Below are 20,677 nucleotides of genomic sequence, written 5' to 3'. Positions count from 1 at the left end.
GTTGGGGATCCCTGACTTAAGGTATGGAGATCCAAATTACGGAATACCCTTGGCCCTCTCCTATTCATATACCATTCAAAGCACTGCCTGGTTGCTAAGGTAATTTTAACCCTAACAACCAGATAGCTGCTGAAACTGCAAACTGGAGAGCTGCTGAACAAATATTGAAATCAATTAAAACGGCAAATAATAAAAAATGAAGACCAATTGCAAATGTAATTGGGAAATTCATGGAAAGCAGTAAGACAGGAGCCCCGCACCCCCCAAAGGTGCCCCCGCCAGCTGCATCCCCCGCAGGGCCCCCGCCACCCTCCTGACATCCTCCCCTAAGCGCGTAAGTGAAACGCGTCAGGGGAGGGACACCGGCAGCCGAGGGAGCCCCAGCAGGGATCGGTTCTGGGCGCTGGGGGAGTTTTTCCTGGTGCCCTGGGGGCCAAGTCCGACCCCGCAGTAAGATAAGATACACAAACCCAAACATAACACTATGATTAAAATCTCAGACTGACATAGTTTTGTTCTGTTTCTTTTCCAAAAAAAAATTCCCTGAACAAATATTTAGCAGAATTTAGCAAGAAGTGTTTCTGTATGTGACACAAGGCCAAAAGTGCTATTCTCTGGAAGTGATACCGATTCTTTTGTTCAGAAATACAATGGATAGAGACTTCACGCCAACTCGTTATAAAACAAATATGTTGACTATTGTGTTTTTTAAGGAAAAAAAAGGTAAGAAAAAGTAATAAATACACAGAACAAATGTTTGACATTCCAGTGGGTTTCCCAATATTCTTGCAGGGAAGAAAGTTACCAATTAACTTAGTAGTTAGAAGGGTCCATGAGACCAAGCGGGCTGTTTTTCTCTATATTTAACATTTCACTATGGATCACAGGAAGAGTTATGTATTTTTGCTTATAATCTGGTGCATCTGTTCATTAAGCCATGGAACCAAGGTATGGATAATGTTTTTTTTATGTGTGCGTTTTTGTTATTGCTAATTGTATATAACTGGCATGCAACAAAGATGACTTCAATGAAGCACAAGAGGGCTTTTCTTTGCATTGTAGTGATATTAAACACTAGAAAGGGATCTGCAATCTTGCCCATATAACGTATTTGCATTTGTTAGTAAATCATTGGAGGGGGGGGCAGGGAGTAGCACAATAGTTGGCACCTACATACTTTGCACTAATTATTCCACTATACAAAGTGATATAATATTCAGTACAGCCTAGAATGCATGTTCCTTATTACAAGTTCCATAATAACTAACAGATGTCACTCAAATCCTAAATTCTTACGGTGGGTAGCTTGGGGTTGCTTGATCACTGAACATATACAATGAATGAATTTGGAATGTTTTTGGTTATATGTCACGTTAATCAGAGAAAGGCCAGATGCCTTGGTATGATATTTGTATGATAGTTAACTTATCATATACAGATACAAAAACCTGCATCTCTACAGCCTTAAGATGCCTTAGCAATGACTGATATGGGGGTTGGATAAATCCTAAAGAAGGTCAAGTCATTGCAATTTGTGCATACACAGGAATGAGCTTTTATTGACGCTCATGCTCTCACCAAGTGCCACTGTGCAGACACAATAGTATTATAAAGGTACAAAGTTGCGTAAGTAGTAATTTTTAACCGAAACTTGTTTTTGAATAATTCATATATAAAGGGATTTAGGTCCCAAAACATGTTGTGTGGTTACCCAATAAAGGGCTGCTGTTAAAAATGACTGCTTTTTGGCTCTGCAGTTACTGGACTATGCCCCTTTGCTAGTTCACTCATTTGTGTGTGTGCCTTATTCACAGTGATTATGAACTCATGTTCTAGACCCACAGTGTCCTTTAAACATACAATCTCTACACTTTGTTCAAATGACCTCAACACTGGGGACACCAATAAAAAAAATTGTTTCCAATATTACCTCCATGGGAATAATACTGTAAGTATGTATTGCAATACAAACTGAGGAACAGCACACACATGCTAATGCAAGGCACACAATCTATTTATTGATGCCTCATATTTGCCATCCATTGATACAATACAATGTTTTAATGCAGTGATCCCCAACCTTTTACCTGTAAGCCACATTCAAATGTAAAAAGAGTTGAGGAACAACACAAGCATGAAACATGTTTCTGGGGGGCCAAATAATGGCTATAATTAGCTATTTGGTACCCCTGACAGGTTACATGAGGTTCTGTTTGGCAGTACACCTGATTTTAATGCAACTATGACTTGCCTCCAAGCCAGGAACTTAAAAATAAGCACCTTCTTTGAGACCAGTTGGAGCAACATCCAAGGGGTTGGTGGGAAACATGTTGCTCCTGAGCCACTGGTTGGGGATCACTTTTTTAACGGGTGATAATCTTTCATCTGAGAGAATATGGAGTATGGTTTAGTTTTGCACTTCAAATGTATAGATGCACGGTATCAAGCTTTATTTTTATTTACACGAGCTAATACATATATTCCATTATGGTAAACCAATAAAGAAAGTAATTGAAGGAAGACGAACTCTGCAGTAAATTATAGGGCAGGGGAGAACAGCTATAAACTAGCATGTGTAGAGCAAGGTGATTCTCAGAGCACCGTTGGGGGACAGCGTCTCTAATACAGGTGAGGGAAGGAAAGTTATAGGGGATTCAGTTGGATAGGGTAAGCTGATGCAAGGACCCTATACGCCGAATTGTCTGCTGATTGCCTGGTGCTAGGGTTCGGCATGTGGTCGATCGAGTAGACCAGGGATCCCCAATCTTTTATACCCATGAGCCACATTCAAATGGAGAAAGTGTTGGGGAGCAACACAAGCATGAACAAAGGTTCATGGGGGTAACAAGAAGACCTATAATTGGCTACTTACTAGCCCCAGAAGGCTGTGTTTAGCATTATACTTGGTTTTTATGCCTCCAAAACTTGCCTTATTATCAGAAAAAATGAGCCCATGCTTTGAGGCCACTGAGAGCAACATCCAAGGCGTTGGGGAGCAACATGTTGCTCACTAGCCACTGGTTGGGGATCACTGGAGTAGACAGATAATTGGGAGGGGCTGGGGAAGACCCGGTGGTCTTGCTACACATAGGTACAAATACCAAAGTTAGACGACTGAAGGAAGGCCTCAAAAACAATTTTAAAAAACTAGGTGAAAAGCTGAAGTTGAGGACTTCCAAGGTAATTATCTCAGAGTTATTACTTGTGCCACAAACAATGTTAACAAGTCAGTGGGATCTTAGGGAGAGCTCACGTTGCACATAGTAACTGTTGATAAGATTTCAAGAATAAGCCCAAGTGAATATATAACACACAGTATTCATTGTAAGGGTAAGAACCCATGGAGCGGTTGAGCCGCCTGCAATAGATTGCTCAAAGTTGCCTGCAGGAGGAAACTTTGCGTTACTTTGGATACTCGAAGTGATGTAAAGGGCTTTCCACAGTATATATATTTGTGAAATAACAATGCATTATTCTGAATAGAGCTGCTCTATAACAATCCAACACATTTTGTGAAAACTGTTTTGAAGGAAAATCAGCCGATGATCATCCAGAGCTTGAATATTGACTGCAGAATAACATCTCGCTTTGCTCGCACCATCATAAAAACTGAACTTCAGAATCAACTTAATATGTCTCGGGAGGCTGTGTTTGATGTGGAATTGCCTAAAACTGCCTTTATTACCAATTTCAGCATGTGAGTTTGTAAAAAGATAACGGGCACAGAATGCAGGAATGTTTTCAGCTTACCCACTGCTCAATACTGATACGGGGGGGGGGGGGGGGGGCACAGAAAAGGGAAAGATTCTCAAAGCAATTCAAACTGTCTTTTTTGACTGTAGTACACAAATATGCAGTGTTGTCTAGTATGTGTCTAGGCCTCCTTCAAGAGCACTATCATGTTCTGCTGACAATAGAGTGCAAACTTATAGTGTAATGGCCACTTAAGCTTAAAAGTTGTGCTCTGCTTTGGGTTCCTAAATAAAGAGATGAAATATGAAAAACCCACTTATAAATGGAAAATGGTTATTTTGATGGATCCAGCGGTATCCAACGGTTTCATGAATTTGATAAACACATCTTAAAATGCAGGAGGGTTGCTGCAGGTCATTCCCCATGGATAACAATGGGTAGCAGAGTGAATAGCTGCTGAACTGCACTGGCCTATGGTGCTGGAGGCCTGACATAAAGAAGGGTGCATGCAAATGGCAAAGAAATATGGGGAAATATCTGCTAAGCCTTTTGTACAACAAATTCACTTGGTTCAATTGCATTTTTTAAGGACTGTGGACAGTGTAACAACTATTGGGACTGTGAAGGAGAAGGCTGAGGCCAAAATGCAGTACCAAAAAGCAGTATCCAAGGGACAAAGCGCTGGTTTGGTTCAGTAAGTGTTGGCTTTTATATTATTATCTAAAATTCATAGCAAGGCAGCCAGTCGAATGCATTGACAGATTTAAATGATTTGTGTATGTGCATGCCAGGTTACATTACATATCTGAATCATCCAACTTCAAATCTTCCAAAGTCCATGCTCCACCAGTTTTTGTTACATACATACATGGGCCATTCTATGCCCCAAGCCAACATGAGATGGCCCTTACATTGCTGCCCCCTTTTGCCCCCCAGTACTCACTTTTCCTGAACCAAAAGGGGTTTCGGGGGGTGCATCACTAGTGCAGAGATTGCAGTAGTAGAACAGCTGAATTTCTGGTATAATAACTGGAAATTCATCTTTTAAGGGAAAACTATACCCCCTAAATGAATAAATGCATACTTAACCAACCGATAGTTTATATAATATTAATTGGTCTATAAAAGAATCTTACCAAACTGGAATATATATATCAGTAAATATTGCCCTTTTACATCTTTTCCCTTGAGCCCCCATTTTGTGATGGGCTGTGTGCTCCCTCAGAGATCAGCTGACAGGAAATAATGCAGCTCTAACTGGAAGAAGCATGGGATTAAAAGATAGAACTTTGTCCATTAATTGGCTGATGTAACCTAACATGTATGTGTGCCTTTGGTTTGTTTGTGTGCACTGCGAATTGTATTACTTAAATGGCACAATGGCACATACTACTTGCTGCCCCTGGAAACTTGTGGTGCGCTGTCACCTGAGGCCAGTGCCCCGGCATACATGTACAGAATGCACACGTGTCTATGTTACCATCATCCTTGTGTTATTAATTTTATTGTATATATGAAATGCACAGTGTATTGTAAGTGGGTCTGGATTGCTCCATTGCACAAACCCTAAATTAAACTCATGTTGAACAATTTTGCCCCTTTAACCCTTCCCCCGTAAACCTTATTGAATTACTCTGTATGTGTTTTGGTGGACCACCAGGAAACATTAGACTCCATTGCTTCTTAAACATAAGTTCCCTCAAAAACAGTGCATATATGCCAAAAATATGGGAGGCTTGAGTGAAAGTTTGCAAATATTCGAGATACAAGAAAAGTGGGGGAAGAACCCCCGAGATGGGTGGAATTATCAACAGATTTATCATTACATCTCCACACACAAGGAGGAGGGGTGGGATAGGGTCCCTACAAAATGGGAAAGTCTTATGGAGCAACCCAGTCTGATAGACAAACCAATCTCGTTGTTATATAAATTACTTATTCAAAATATATCGATGAGGAAACAGGCATTCCAGTTAGAGTGGGAAAACGACTTAAATGTAGAAATAAATGAACGAGACTGGGAGAAATTTTTTTCTATAATTCATAAATCCTCCCGGGCTGCGAGAGTGAGAGAAATGAACTATAAATTGGTCACTAGATGGCATTATACTCCAGTAAAGTTAAGAAAAATGTACAGAGATAGTCCAGACTCTTGCTGGAGATGTGGGTCTGATATAGGAACTCACTCACATATTTGGCTTACTTGCCCTATATTAAGACAATTCTGGGCTAAAATTATTTCAGTAATAGCCAATATTACTCGGACGGCATTACAGGATTTAGAGGGCCCAATGATTCTTTTATATTTTATTACCCGAGGAAAGTCAGTTATTTCCGACCCACTCACTCTTCATTTACTCCATGCTGCGAAAACCCTGATCCCATGCAATTGGAAATCGGTGATACCCCCGTCCTTCACGGAGTGGGTTAACCTAGTGGAAGACACTAGAAAAATGGAAGAGATCACTCATATTTTACATAAAACAAGCACGCTCTACTGGAAAATCTGGGAACCATGGCATAATTTTATTAAATCAAACTCCCTTTGACTAGTATATCAGGAAAGCCATTGACGAAAATAGAAACTACAAGACATTGTGCAGGGTAAATTTACACTTGTTGATAGAAACTATTGTTAAGGAAAAGTTTTTGGTCTGTGATCTGCTTTGACTGTCCCCCCCCTTTTCCCCCTTTTTTTTCCTTCTGTATCCCCTTTATTTGTTCAGAAAATCAATAAAGAAAGAATATATAAAAAAAAAAAGAAAGTTTGCAAATAACTGCTTTGATCTAAGTTATTTTACTTGTGTTGCTAATGCTCTTGTGTTTTGAATAAATCCAGGTCTACAGGAAGGAAAATGGAACATTTTAAAATCACAGTGAATGTTGCTGCCTTTGCAAATGCCATATTTGTACTGACTTATGAGGAGCTACTGAAACGTTCTCTTGGGAATTATGAACTGGCTTTCAAAGTTAAACCTAAACAGCTTGTAGAAAACTTCCAGGTGAAGTCACCCTGCTTTTACTGTCAATGGTCTTTTTCAAAGATTTAAGGTGGCGTTACACTGGGCGATCCCAGCTCCTGATATTGGTCCTTTGGAAGCCCAAAACAAAATGTACAGCATTTCTGCCCTACTTTTTCTCCTTTATGTTAGCAAATAGGCACCCCTCACCCCCCTCTCACCCTATCCAGCGTTAAGGCTGGGATTTTATGATTATCTAGACCAGCAAATTAGTATTCACCACAGATCTCAGCCTATCATGCATTTAGACTACTTTGGGAAACTTTGCCATAGTTATTGAATTGTAATTTTTTTTTAAATGATGAGCTAATAAATACTGTATATACTCGAGTATAAGCCCAGTTTTTCAGCACCCAAAATGTGCTGAAAAAGTCACCCTCGGCTTATACTCGAGTCGGGTGCCATGGGTCCCTCTAGACTAGCACCCTCTCTCCTTTGTGTGCAAATTAGGCCACCTGCAACCAGACCCTCCAGTGCCCTGGCCTAGGCTCCCACTAGCAATACTTATTCCCCCTTACATCTCCTCTGGGACTGGGTCTGCTGCCAGTTTGCCAATGTGCAATGAGCGTGGGGTAGTACTCATATTGTTTTTGTTGACCCTCTTCTCCGCTTACAGAGCTAGTTTACTGTTTTTCTTTGAAATAAATATTGAAAAACATATACCCCACTGATGCCTCAATTAATGTAATTTTATTGGTATTCATTTTGATGTTAAAACTTAGCAGTAGCTGCTGCATTTCCCTAGGCTTATACTCGAGTCAATAAGTTTTTCCAGTTTTCTTAGGTAAAATTAGGTACCTCGGCTTATATTCGGATTGGCTTATACTCGAGTACAATAGACATACATTTTCATCAGTGCAGTGGCCTATCGAAGACAATCAGCAATTAGCTTTGTGTCAGTCTACTGCAGGCTGAATACTGAAAGAAAATGTTTGATTGGTTTCTATGGATTATTGCACTACAGCAAATTTGCATAGTGTTAATGAGCCAAATGTGTTTTACAGATCAATGCACACGTTACAGAGCCTCAAGGGATTCGTTTTTTGGAAGCTCATGGCACATTCATCACTAATGAATTGACTGATGTTGTCCATATAAATCGCACAGAGAATCAGGTAATGGGTTTACAGATATGGGATCTGTTATCCAGAATGCTCCATACCTAAAATCTACTAAATAATCATTTCAACATTAATTAAGATCAATAGTTTTGCCTCCAATAAAGATACACTGGGGCTGATTCACTAAAGGCCGAAAAAACAAGTGTTATTTTTAGCATGCGCTTAACCTATAGCGACTCACTATTTCCTCCTCTGATAATCCCTCTAGAGTTGATCTTTCCCTGAAAACTGTAGGATGCATCACTCTAGGGCGATCACATACTCCGACTGCAAACTCCATCTTGTCTTCAAAAACACTTACGAACCGCAATGTTTTTTGAGTAACGCCTACTCCAAGTAGGTGTTAATATTAGCACAAATTATCGCGATATTTCATGCGCGATATTTATTGCGATATTTCAAATATGTCTGTGAATTATGCGTTAGTATTATTTCTATTAGATAATTATCACAATTCAATCGACATAACACTTTGCGATAATTGAGATTTTTGCGCACGCTTTATGAGTAGTAACGCATGCGAAATTACTTTGATGAATTGGTACTTAATTAACAAACACTTTTTAACACATAAAACTATGTGTTAAGACCTTTAGTGAATTGGCCCCATTATATCTTATTTGGGATCAAGTAAAAGTTTTATTATTACAGAGAAAAATTGGAATAACGGATCCCATACCTGTGTATGGTAAAAACTAAAAAGCAGATATACAAGCAGATTTACTTGATAGGGACTTCTATCTGATCTGCAGGCCCAAATCACATTCAAGCCAACGATGGACCAGCAGCGCACTTGTCCTGAATGCACAGAAACACTGCTTGATGGTGACTTTTTAATAAAATATGATGTCAAGAGGGAAAATGTAGCTGGAAACATTCAGGTAACTTATTCAGATCATAACATATAATCTGGACATAATGGTAACCATTCAGTGCATACAAATAAATCAGATCGTTGCTCCATCCCTCAGATTATCATCATAGGTTGGAGCAGTACCAGGCCAAGCAGGCTTGAAGCCCTAGGCAACACAGACAGTATCCTCGCTCAACCCCGTCCCCCTTCATGAGTGTGTGCGTGGGGGTTGGAATGGGGTAAATTGAGTAGCAGTTGGTAGGGAAGCAAGGGACTAGACTAGGGGTGCAGAAGAGGTACGTACCAATCACCCCCTGACCACGTGTGCTTCTTCTGCCTCCTCCTAGTTCCTGCCCTGGGCAATCACAGTATTTTATTTCTCACTAGCATATTTACAGAAAATCTGAACAACTCAGTCAGGCCCCCTCCAGGGACCCAACTCTCATTCTATAAACAATGAGGTTCTAAGTTACAGGATACACTTACATCCTGTTCTATCCTTCACGTGAACCTACAAAACCTCAAAACTAATATAGTGATCTAACCTTTTGGTTAAACTCATGTAAACAACTTCTAATGACCTGGCCATTTCTGCAGGTGCAACCCCAATCTCCACTGCCCCCTTTTGAGCAGCTAGCTTTAAGGGAGACATATTGGATTAATGGAAAAAACCCTAATTCTGTAGGCAATTATGAATAATATATGGTGCTGGTTTCACTTTGGGCTAAAAATTAATCCTATCTGTAAAATGGCCCCTTTATTGGAGCTCCCTATAGATCAGTTCTCTGTTTTAAATGAAGGGTGGGTGTGTCCTAACAGTCCCTGCCAGAAGCACAGTAGGGATAGCCAATCACAGCCATACACTCACACAAGCAAGTAAAGGCTTCGGTTCCCTATCAGGTCTGACTAGCTGATGATAGGTATATGCTTCAGTGGGAGAAGGACCTGGATAAGGTGATGAAATTGCAAGAACAGAACAGTATCTGGAGCAATGCTTTGAATATGGTTACCTGTGTTAGACAAATGTACAAATGATGTTTTGGTATAATTAACCTGTAAAGTTACAGTTATAGGGTGTTTCCCAGTGTCAAAGACATATGCTCGGGGGGTGTCAGTTCCTAGGATTCCTTTGCTCTTGTCTTGTCCTCAGCATATTTTTGGGAACAGATACAAAATATTCTTAAACAAATCACATGCAAAGACATACAGGTTGGCCCGATGTGCTTTTTATTAGGCCAGTCACTCAAAGTACTCTCTAAACCAGACCAAAATCTGACAAACCATGTCTTAACTACATGTATACAGATGCAATAATGGAAGCGCATAAAAAACACAAAAATAAAACACAGATAGTGCAGATGGTAAAGACAAACTTGCACAGTAAATCCACACCCACTAGTGCTAGTGATATATATATGCTCACCAGATATCAATGGATGAGGACCAAAATAGACAAGGTAGAACTTTGATTGAAGGTAGAACCAGGATCCTCAATAGGATATAATAGGAAAAGAAACACGAGATAGTGTAACAACGTTTATTAAGAACAAAAGCTGCATAAAGCAGGCTACTCACAATTTTGGAGAAGTGTACAAGACCAAAAAAAAAGAGCTTGATGCGCATGCGTGCATACATCACACTATTGCCAAGTTTGTCTTTACCATCTGCACTATATGTGTTTTATTTTTGTGTTTTTTATGTGCTTCCATTATTGCATCTCTATACATACTTGAGACCCAATGAAAGCGGTTGTTTAAGAGGGAGCTGCATACATTTGGACATCTCAACAGCACCGAAGATCACACACAAGACCACCGAGAGCGCTGAGTATTGGTATATTTTTTTTATATACCACTTGTTTTGCATGTCTTAACTACAGTCCACATTACTGAAAACGAATGCAGTGGATAGGTTATAAAAGGACTGAGCCATTGGGATACACCACCGAAAATATTAGGTTCATACTACACAATAATAAAATATTGAAAAGGTATAACACCCACCACAGCATGGTGTCTTTCTTGTTTTTATTCATCGATTTAGTCAAGGTTTTGAATATGTGACAAATTCCTACAGATTTTGTGTAGAGCAATAATAATCTTAATCAAGATTAAAACTAAATGGTGATGGGTGCAGGCTGGACATCACTGCTCTACATTTTTTCTGATAAATAAATGGCTTATTATTTTCTGGTTTAACATGTCAGTTAATTATTGATATAAATATGGTTATTTTGCAGATTTCCAATGGATACTTTGTGCATTACTTTGCTCCTGCCAGTCTTCAAAAAGTGCCAAAGAATGTTGTCTTTGTTATTGATCACAGTGGGTCAATGCATGGGCAGAAAATTAAGCAGGTAAATGTTTGTATAACTGCTAGATTTTGTCCAATTCAAGATAAACTATAGACTCTGTTGCTATCATGACCATTTCTGTGAAGTTTGTAGTTGGAAAAAGACTTATGTGAGAAGAGTTCCACCTTGTGGTACATTTATCGGATCGTTTCATGACGTGTGTATACAGAATGCTTAATTTCTAGACCAGCGATATATTTCCACTGCATAATCATTTCATGTTGTATAATATTGCTTTACACTTCCCTTTATAGACATACGAAGCCTTCTTAAAAATCCTGGCAGATCTACCAGAAGAAGATCATTTTGGAATTTTAATATTTGATGACAAGGTGGATAAGTGGCAGAACACGCTAGTAAAAGCTGTGCCGGATAATATAATAAAGGCAAAACAATTTGTCTCAAAGATCTCAGCAAGAGGAGGTAAAATATTCCTTCTTAGTTAAAAAATGTTTTTCCTTTATGGCTAATAGTGTATAAACTGCCAGCAGTTGAACAAGACTAGTAACACTGTAGCACAGGTACAGGACCCATTATCTGGAAACCCATAATCCAGAAAGCTCAGAATTACAGGAAGGCCACCTCCCATAGACTCCCATAGAATTATTTTAATCAAATAGTTCAACATTTTTAAAATGATTTCCTTTTTCTCTGTAATAATAAAACAGTACCTTGTACTTAAACCCAACTAAGATATAATTACCCCTTATTGGGGGCAGAACAGCCCTATTGGGTTTATTTCATGGTTAAATGATTCCCTTTTCTCTGTAATAATAAAACAGTACCTGTACTTGATCCCAACTAAGATATAATTACCCCTTATTGGGGGCAGAACAGCCCTATTGGGTTTATTTAATGGTTAAATGATTCCCTTTTCTCTGTAATAATAAAACAGTACCTTGTACTTGATCCCAACTAAGATATAATTACCCCTTATTGGGGGCAGAACAGCCCTATTGGGTTTATTTAATGGTTAAATGATTCCCTTTTTCTCTGTAATAATAAAACAGTACCTGTACTTGATCCCAACTAAGATATAATTACCCCTTATTGGGGGCAGAACAGCCCTATTGGGTTTATTTCATGGTTAAATGATTCCCTTTTCTCTGTAATAATAAAACAGTACCTTATACTTAAACCCAACTAGGATATAATACTGTAACTCCTTAGTCAAGGCAAACAAATCCTATTGGGTTTATTTAATATTTAAATTATTTTTTAGTAGACTTAAGGTATGGAGATCCAAATAACAGAAAGGCTCCTTATCTGGAGACCCCACCACAGGGTGGCACCGGACCCAAATACTTTCCTGGATGCATCAGGGAAGTAAAAGGAAATAATTTATTCAAACAAATGTACATTTTTGCTCTCCATTCTATGAATGCCTAGGCTATATTTACTCATTTAGGAGTTCAGCAGCTATCATTTGCTGGATGCCAGTAACGAAAGCATTTGCATCTAGAATCAATGTGCACCAAAAACACTTAATAGTGGGCCCTCCAGGAAATGCAATCCTCAAGAGCCATTTGTTAAGAGGTCTAGGCAACCAATAAAATGTCTGGTTCAACCAGGTGACTAGTATATGCTTCATGCTAATTGATAGCTTTGCTAACTTCATCTGTGCCATCACTTTTAGTAAAAATGTCCCTAAAAATCAAAGGACAAAAACCAAAGAAATATGTTTGTTCTTATCAATCCTTATTGTTTATACACGATGCAAACTATGAGAGATGGTGTCAGTTAGCTCCTGCAGGGTAAAGCCTACTGAGAGAAAAACTATCAATATTGTATAGTCACAAGATAATCCAGATCATTTGTGATATGTGATGTCATTTAACACTGTTTTCTTCTACCTTTGGGCAGTGGTTGTCAAATATTTTTCAGTTCAAGATCAACTTGAAGGTCTAACTTTTGGCCAGGGTCACCCTTAGTTAATAAAATGAGTACTATGCACATATATAGGAAAATATCAGTATATCAGTCATTTAGTCATAGTTTCAAGAGTTTCTAGAACAACAAAGGCAAAGTCACTCCAAATATCACCCTATCAGGCCTTTAATCTGACCTTTCAGGTGATCTAGGAGAGCCAATGGCTATTCTTCCCAATTGTCACCCTAACTGGGTTTCAGTTTCAGCCCCCTCACCATGAATCTAAACCACCCAGGGGGCAGCCTGACAGTTTAGGAACCACTGCTTTATGGTACAAGGTCTCTAGCATTTTGTTGGCAAGACCTGGGTCCTGTTGAGTAAAAAGCATGCATTGTTTGGACATTCAGAACCTCATATATTTGAGTGATTTGTGTCTATTACTAGACATGACATGGTGCATGGAGGAGATTACCCTTAAGTACTGTATATGCTTAACAATCTTATGCCATGCAATATATGATGGCGCTTTACAAAAACGTATTAATATTAATTCTTTTGCCCCCATCCAGGCACAGATATAAATAAGGCATTGCTTGCTGCAGTGAAAATGCTCAAAAATACCTCAAGGAATAAACTATTGCCTAAAATAAGCACTTCCATCATATTATTCCTATCAGATGGGGAGCCAACATCTGGTAAGCAATATCTGGAGTTAATTGTTTTACTTTGCTCCACTGTAATGTTGCAGGTTTCATGAAGTATATGTCACATGTTAGATATCATGTATGCAGCCCTGCTAACTGGTTCCGTGTGTACTCAGGTTATAGAAGGATTGTGGGACCTGTTGCTGGGGTGAACTCTTTCATCAGGACAGCATAGACAACAATTCAGCCAACTCCTAATGGTATAGTTTGGAGAAATAAGAAAGTTAAAATGGGGGGTCCTTCCTTTCTAAGCTCCCTACCAAGATGGTGTTGGTAGACTGAGATTGATCTCCAGTCCAAAAGGGATTACTCAGTAGCAACATTGCCTTAATGGATGCTTTAATACCAAAGTGCAGGGAAGTAGCTGGGAGCGAATAAATCTAAACTAGAAACCAGATGTGACTTATCTCAGTTATCTAATTTCTAAGCATTAAAGCTGTAGAACAATATTCAAAAATGATTTAAAATTCTACGTTTAATAATACTGTTTCAACCATACTATAGACCATATTTATAAAGTTGTAAAATATTAATGCCTAAAAAACAATGTAAAATAGCTGGCTTATTTATTAAGCCTAATTGATAGGTTTAGACATAAATAAATGTAGTCCTGTGTGACTATGGAAATCTCATAATTCATTACAAAGACCCAATTGTGTATCTAGATGTGTGCTCTATTTAAAATATTTAAGATGGTCTCAAAAAAAGACAACTACCCATCAAGTTTAAGTTCATCTGATCAACTGACCCATATAGACTCTATAGTAGCAGCGCTATGGTTATGCACGTGCCATATATACTATGTTTAGTAGTACTAAAAATGTAAAATAAACAAATTCAAAATTTTTGTTGCAGATAATGAGGCTAGAGATACCTGATATTGTTTACTGCCCAATAATTCACAGCAACCAATCAGATGAATGCTATGATTATTCTAATTCCATTAAAACAATGTATGCTTGCAGATAACTAACTGGTTCTTGCCCAGGTTACAGTATGACTATCCCAGAAACGCACTGTGAAGTGGATGTATAATAGGGATCTATTTGTAAATTCTTGTATTTATATGTTACAAGATATTAATTGAAGTCAACGATTTAAATTAGAATTGGGTCTGTTCAAGTGATACCAAAAGAAATATTGCCACCTCATTCCTTAGCCCAAATGAATGAAAGGTGCCAATGAGGTTGTCTGGAACTGCTTCTAACTAGGAACAAAAAATATATATAAATGCGCCGTTTGTATTGCGTTCATTCTAAGTCACTGTGTATCTTTTACAGGGGTCACTAACCACAATGAAATAATTAATAATGTTAAAAAAGCCAATGAGAGACAGACCACACTGTACTGTTTGGGATTTGGCAATGATGTTGATTTTAATTTTTTGGAGAAAATGGCTTTGGAAAATGGAGGATTGGCAAGGCGGATATATGAAGACTCGGATGCTGCTCTGCAGTTACAGGTGGGATGTTAAACATGCAGTACGAGAGTCCTCGATATAACTAGTTCCATGGGCTTTGTTTAATTCATTCCTTAATTTCAAAACCCCAGCAGACAGGATATTAGGCCAGAGGTTCCCATGTTCAGAGATTGGCAGAGCTGTCAATTGTGTTGGCTTGGAGCATAAAGGCAACATCCTGCTGCTGCTTGTTCCATCAGCATCTGCAATAGCACTTGGGTTATAGATGAGTCTCAGATATTATTTACTTTGCCCATTACTTTGTCAGAGGGCTTTAATAACCCAAGTGACACAGGATACATTTGGCTCCTACCCATAGTGCAGTACGTAGCTAAAATGGGGGCAGGAAAGCCAAGCAGTAGGATAAAAAATAGCTCAATAGAATAGAAATGTTTCTGTTTGTGGCACTGAGGAATTCTCTCTTACTGCTTGCAGTTTGATGAAAGGTTTAGAGAAGCATTTGAGCTCAGCTCTGTTGTTCTAACACCCCCAGGGCCCATTTACATCTGCAACTGCATCCGATTTGCCAAAATGAATGCAACTGTGTGTGCATTTCATCACAAATTAGACACAATTACAGGGAAGTCCATCTGGCGTAATTTCTGGTGTTCTGCATGCAAGTTAGTGTGATGCATCTATGGATGCTGGGCACAAAGGGAATCCTGGAAGTGGCTGTAGCTCCAGTGTTCCCCTGTACCAACAGGCACAGCAGTGCTCGATTCAAAATGGAAGGTGGGGAGCACTGAGCAGCGCTGAATGCAACTATACCAGCATTGGACTGGGCCGGCAGGGCAGTGGGAGAAAACCTAGCCCAGACTCGCTGTTACTATGGCAGGAGATACGTTACAGTGGGCGCAAATTGATATTGAGATATTGAGGGAAGAGGGTTTAGTGAAGAGGGATATGTTGAGGGGGGATGTGTGGCTGTGTGATTCCATACAAGGTGGGGGCCTCCATGGCTGGTGTGCAGGGCCCTCAAGGTGGCAGCTCTGGTGGGCCCTGCACACCCCAGTCTGACACTGAACTATACGGAAGTGCAAGGAGCGCATTTTGACACAAATGCCTTTAATGAAAATGGTTTCATGTGCAACTGACTGTGGGGAAACGGCACTTGTGGATGTAAATGAGACCTCCCTCTGAGAAGAATAGAATTCGGTTTCTTAAAGCAGCCAAACAAATTATAGTAAATTAACAAACATCTTTTTTTGAAAAAAGTGTTGATATACAGAAAAAAATCCTACAATATTCCCCAAGTTTCATATTTGATAAGTAGGCCCCTATATATTTATTTTTAACATCTGAATAGATATATTTGATTAAATGCCATGTTAAACAGAAGTATTGATTCACTAGATCTTTGTGGTTTTATTCCCTGCAGGGTTTCTACAATGAAGTTGCAAACCCATTGCTTCTGAATGTTCAGCTCCAATACCTGGATCATTCTGTAGGGGATGTGACCCAGAACAACTTTAGACATTATTACCAAGGTTCTGAAATTGTTGTTGCCGGACACATAAACAATGATAACCTGGAGTGTTTAATAACTGGCCAAGGGGTGAGACTTTTATTTGTGAATATCTGTTGTCTTTGAAATGTGAAGAAAAAAACTTTTTAATTCACTATTTCTATATTATCTACCTACAATGTTCTTGTTGAATCAAATCAAACCCCCACAAGCTCTTTCATTTAGGCAACTTTCTTAAAAACTCTCTAAATGTTTTTTTTATTGTGCAAGGCAGGCAAAACAAGCTTTAATTTTACTATATAAATTATATAAATCTTCTTGCCTTCAGTCTTATACAGGTGCCATTTTGTGGACACCGTTGTTAAGGCAAGCTTTGTATCACCCCAGAATGGGGGACCTTATACAGATGCCAATACACAAGCTACACATTTATAGACAGTGAGGAGAAAGGGAAAATAAGACGAGTGCAGCGACATCTAGGAAGTGCTGAATGGGAAGTGAAAGTATGCCGGAGGCATAGAGGCGAGGCAGGCAATATTTGATTGACAAATGACAAAAAGAATTTGGGTTTTATGTTTAATTTAAAAGTTTTATTATACAGATTTGTATGTCTGGGTGACAGGTATCCTTAGATGACAGCACACTCTATCCACCCATATCCCCAACCTGCGTACAGGTTTAATTTCTTCTGTAGTAGGAGACTGAACTGTTGGTGGCCGTGTAATCTCTGGGGTACCAGCTATCAAGAACAAACTGTTGCATTTGCTCCAATCCAAGTTGTCTCCACTGTAATTTTGTTCTAACATGAGTTGCGCTGCTAAATATTAAAGTGATGTATCTTTCCATGCAGGTTGAAGAACAGTTTTCAGTAAATGTGCAAACAAATATAACAGAGGTGGAAGAGGCAACCAAGGAACTGCAATACATTTTTGGAGATTTTACAGAAAGATTGTGGGCCTACCTCACCATTGAGCAGCTGCTAACACAACAGTAAGGGGCATTGCATGGATTAGCATTATTATTATTGTATCCCTATCTTGGCTAAACAGGCCTTCACAAACTAGTGAAGAGTAGAACACGGGTCACACTGGACTCTCTTCCCCAAATGGGCCTTTGCAAAGTGCAAAAGGAAGGTAAGATGGTGTGCTGGAACTACACCTTCCATACAGTTGTGTAAAAAAAAAAATAGATGTGCTTACAAATAAGCAACACAGGGTACTCACAAATCCAACTGAGGTAGATAGTATACAGAGCAATCAGTCACACTTCACTCTGTGGAGAAGGCCTGGTAGGTTTAAGGTTCATCTTCTAGGGTTTCTAGCGAACGTGATCCCTTTTCAGTACTATATCCATCTTTGTTGGAGCACAGGCTGCTCTTTATAGCTTTTGCTAACTATCTTATCCTAGAATGTACTATAATAGATGCCTGTAAGTGACTAAATCTTATTCTTCCATGACTTACACTAGAAAGCTTGTGCCTCTAGAGTAAAACTCTTTACTGGGCCTTGTTGACTCCTGGCTCCCTACACACATCTAGCTAGATGATGGTCAGAAAGGAAATAGAAAATGTAGGGATTTAAAGCCATTGGGGCTATTAGCCTTAGGAGTTCTTATATAATTATTATTAATAACATGTATTTGTAAAGTGATTGCATTGGTTGATTCACAACTGGAATGGTACAAGGTGTCGTACCTAGCCAGAGGCTGCCCACAAAAGTTCGATAACATCTGGCAATCCTGGATTTACTCCAGGTTCAGTAGAATGTTGTGACCTAAAGCGAGATTGTAGGGGGTCCAGCAGGTCATGGTTGGAAAGTAATAATGTCAATCAGTTGTATACTAAACACTCAAGTAGTTTAGAGATAAAGGAAGAGCAGAAAGAATAGATGGCAGTTACCAAACAAAATAGTGGTGATAAGTGCATGTGTAAATTGGAATAGAAAGATTCCATTTAGGGGAAAAAGATTAAATTGATGGGTTAAGGCTTTGATTAAACAGGAGTTGGAATTGCAGAGCAATTTACAAGAAGTAGGATGGAGAGAGCAGGTTGTAAGATGTGAAGAAAGAAAGTCTAGGTGCCATGGACCCAAGAGAACAAGACAGCTGATCTTCAATACATTTTGTGACTAAAACATTTCATGTTCACAAAAGTAATCTTTTAGCAAAAACTGAATTGGGAGAATCCACTTTTAAAATGAACTGTTGCATTTATTCTCTGCAGGATTTCAGCGCAGGGAGAAGACAAAGAAAAGATCAGCAAAAAAGCCTTGGAATTATCACTCAAGTACAATTTTGTCACTCCAATAACCTCCATGGTAGTTACTGCTCCTGAGGACACCGATGAAAATAAGGAACTTATTGCAAATAAACCAAAGGAAGGAGGTAAATCACCAATTTGTTTGCTGCTAACTTTATTATTTATTTGCCTTTTTTTGGCTTAATAATATTATCTTTATTTTTCAGTTGTGAACAATGATTATGATACAGGTAAAAATATGTTATGAATATTATTATTATGTTATATGTTTATGAATTACACATTTTTGGTCATGTGATGTCTTTGATTTTACCGAGGATGTGGGTATGGCCTAGTCTCCACATGAACTACTGTATTTGTGGAGCCACAGACCATATTAACTTATACCCTACAAGGTATTAACATTCTGTGCGTTACCCTTGAAAGTAAAAATTCTTGGCTTAAATCTGTCCTCATGATCTAGCCCTTAATATATCATTAGCCCTGGTTTAATATAGTTAACCTTGCAACATTGGTGTTACCATGCCAGGTCATAGGACTCATACTAACACCTTTCATTATTACTATGGCATCATATTTATACATTTGGTTAGACAATCCAGTTACCTACAATAGCAAACTTTTGTGGTAAATGCTGGAAATAATGGTTCTAAGGTTGTAATAACAGTCACACATTTTGATCTAGGTCTAGCAACCCTTATAACCTTTAAAGAGCTGCCCAATAAATGCTTCTTGCTGATTGGTTGCTGTATTTTACTAGATCTAGTGCAGCATTTGCAACTTTTATCATGACAGTATTATAGACTTCTACAATATAGAGCCCCTGATACTGTTTAGACTAAGGGAATATTGGTTGCCAAGACTTTTCTGAGCTACAGAAGTAATGATTCCATTCCAGGTAGTCCAGGCAGGAATTAAATGTGCTCTGTGTGATACGTTCAATAACCTCTGCTGAACCAACCATTCCTGGTAATGCAGTCCCAGCAACACATTCACTGTAATATGCTACTTATATTCATTGCAGTTGGATCCTCTCCATCTATAAAAAACTAAAGCCCTCATTTGTTGCGTTTGCCTTAGAGTTTTATTTGATTTTACTGAATGGAAGTACTGAATGTGTACTCAACCTTTGAAGCTACTTGGTTTTAATAAGCCTGTTCTGTATTATATATGAACATAAAGATACCCATGCATTCCATTATTTATATCCATGGTCTAACTGAATGTTTATTTGGACTGATTACTGATATATATTTTCTATTACAGATTTAGACAACACTAGACTGAGTAAGTAATTGGTATATTAAACCACTGCTAAAAAAATTCAAACTTAGTGGTACAGTTATAAAAAAATATAATTGTGCTCAATTGGTACACATTTATAAAACATCACAAGGTTCATCATAATCACAAATACATGTGGCAAGAAATTGTAAGAAATGTAAATGCAATGAAATGCTGAAGATGCACTTCTTTCTGAATTCTATGGTATCTCAGCAGGTTTTAGATGATGTGATCTCGGTTTTTCTTGTTTTTTATATTTATAAATCATAGAAAATCATCAAAAAAAGTCACATCACCGTTTTGTGTGATTTTGTGCAAAAATTGTGGCAACTTCAAACCATGATTTTTTAGAAATAGGCCCATTACTATCTTAGATGGCCATCAATGCAGTAATGCATGTTATCATTATCATACAGAGATTATACATCATTCACATTAGCCCTTGCCCCAGGGGAGCTTACAATCTAATTTTATCAGGACCCTATTAACTTGAATGCTTGTGCAGTCTTGGGGAGAAAATCAGAGTACCAGGAGAAAACACACACAGAACATACAAACTCCTTGTAGATTGAACCCTTATTGTACAGTGCTGCGGAATA

The 20,677-nt window shown here is 38.6% G+C and overlaps 1 protein-coding gene across 1 annotated transcript in view; it reads left to right on the top strand.

Annotated features, from left to right (window-relative positions):
• The first annotated feature begins 793 nt into the window (after positions 1-793).
• itih4 (inter-alpha-trypsin inhibitor heavy chain family member 4) overlaps positions 794-20,677 on the top strand; it is a 39,039-nt gene continuing 19,155 nt past the window's right edge. Inside the window, exons 1-15 of the mRNA XM_002941932.5 lie at positions 794-948; positions 3,531-3,697; positions 4,283-4,387; positions 6,533-6,695; positions 7,718-7,828; positions 8,587-8,715; positions 10,927-11,043; positions 11,295-11,463; positions 13,479-13,604; positions 14,894-15,075; positions 16,451-16,627; positions 17,388-17,527; positions 18,759-18,919; positions 19,001-19,024; positions 20,061-20,081. Coding sequence (XP_002941978.4) covers positions 877-948; positions 3,531-3,697; positions 4,283-4,387; positions 6,533-6,695; positions 7,718-7,828; positions 8,587-8,715; positions 10,927-11,043; positions 11,295-11,463; positions 13,479-13,604; positions 14,894-15,075; positions 16,451-16,627; positions 17,388-17,527; positions 18,759-18,919; positions 19,001-19,024; positions 20,061-20,081 — 1,864 coding nt within the window. The 5' untranslated portion in view covers positions 794-876. The remainder of the gene's footprint in view (positions 949-3,530; positions 3,698-4,282; positions 4,388-6,532; positions 6,696-7,717; positions 7,829-8,586; positions 8,716-10,926; positions 11,044-11,294; positions 11,464-13,478; positions 13,605-14,893; positions 15,076-16,450; positions 16,628-17,387; positions 17,528-18,758; positions 18,920-19,000; positions 19,025-20,060; positions 20,082-20,677) is intronic.

The sequence above is a fragment of the Xenopus tropicalis genome, chromosome 4, assembly GCF_000004195.4.
Source record: "Xenopus tropicalis strain Nigerian chromosome 4, UCB_Xtro_10.0, whole genome shotgun sequence".
NCBI classification, from domain to species: Eukaryota; Metazoa; Chordata; class Amphibia; order Anura; family Pipidae; genus Xenopus; species Xenopus tropicalis.
This window is presented reverse-complemented; position numbering and strand designations above follow the sequence as displayed.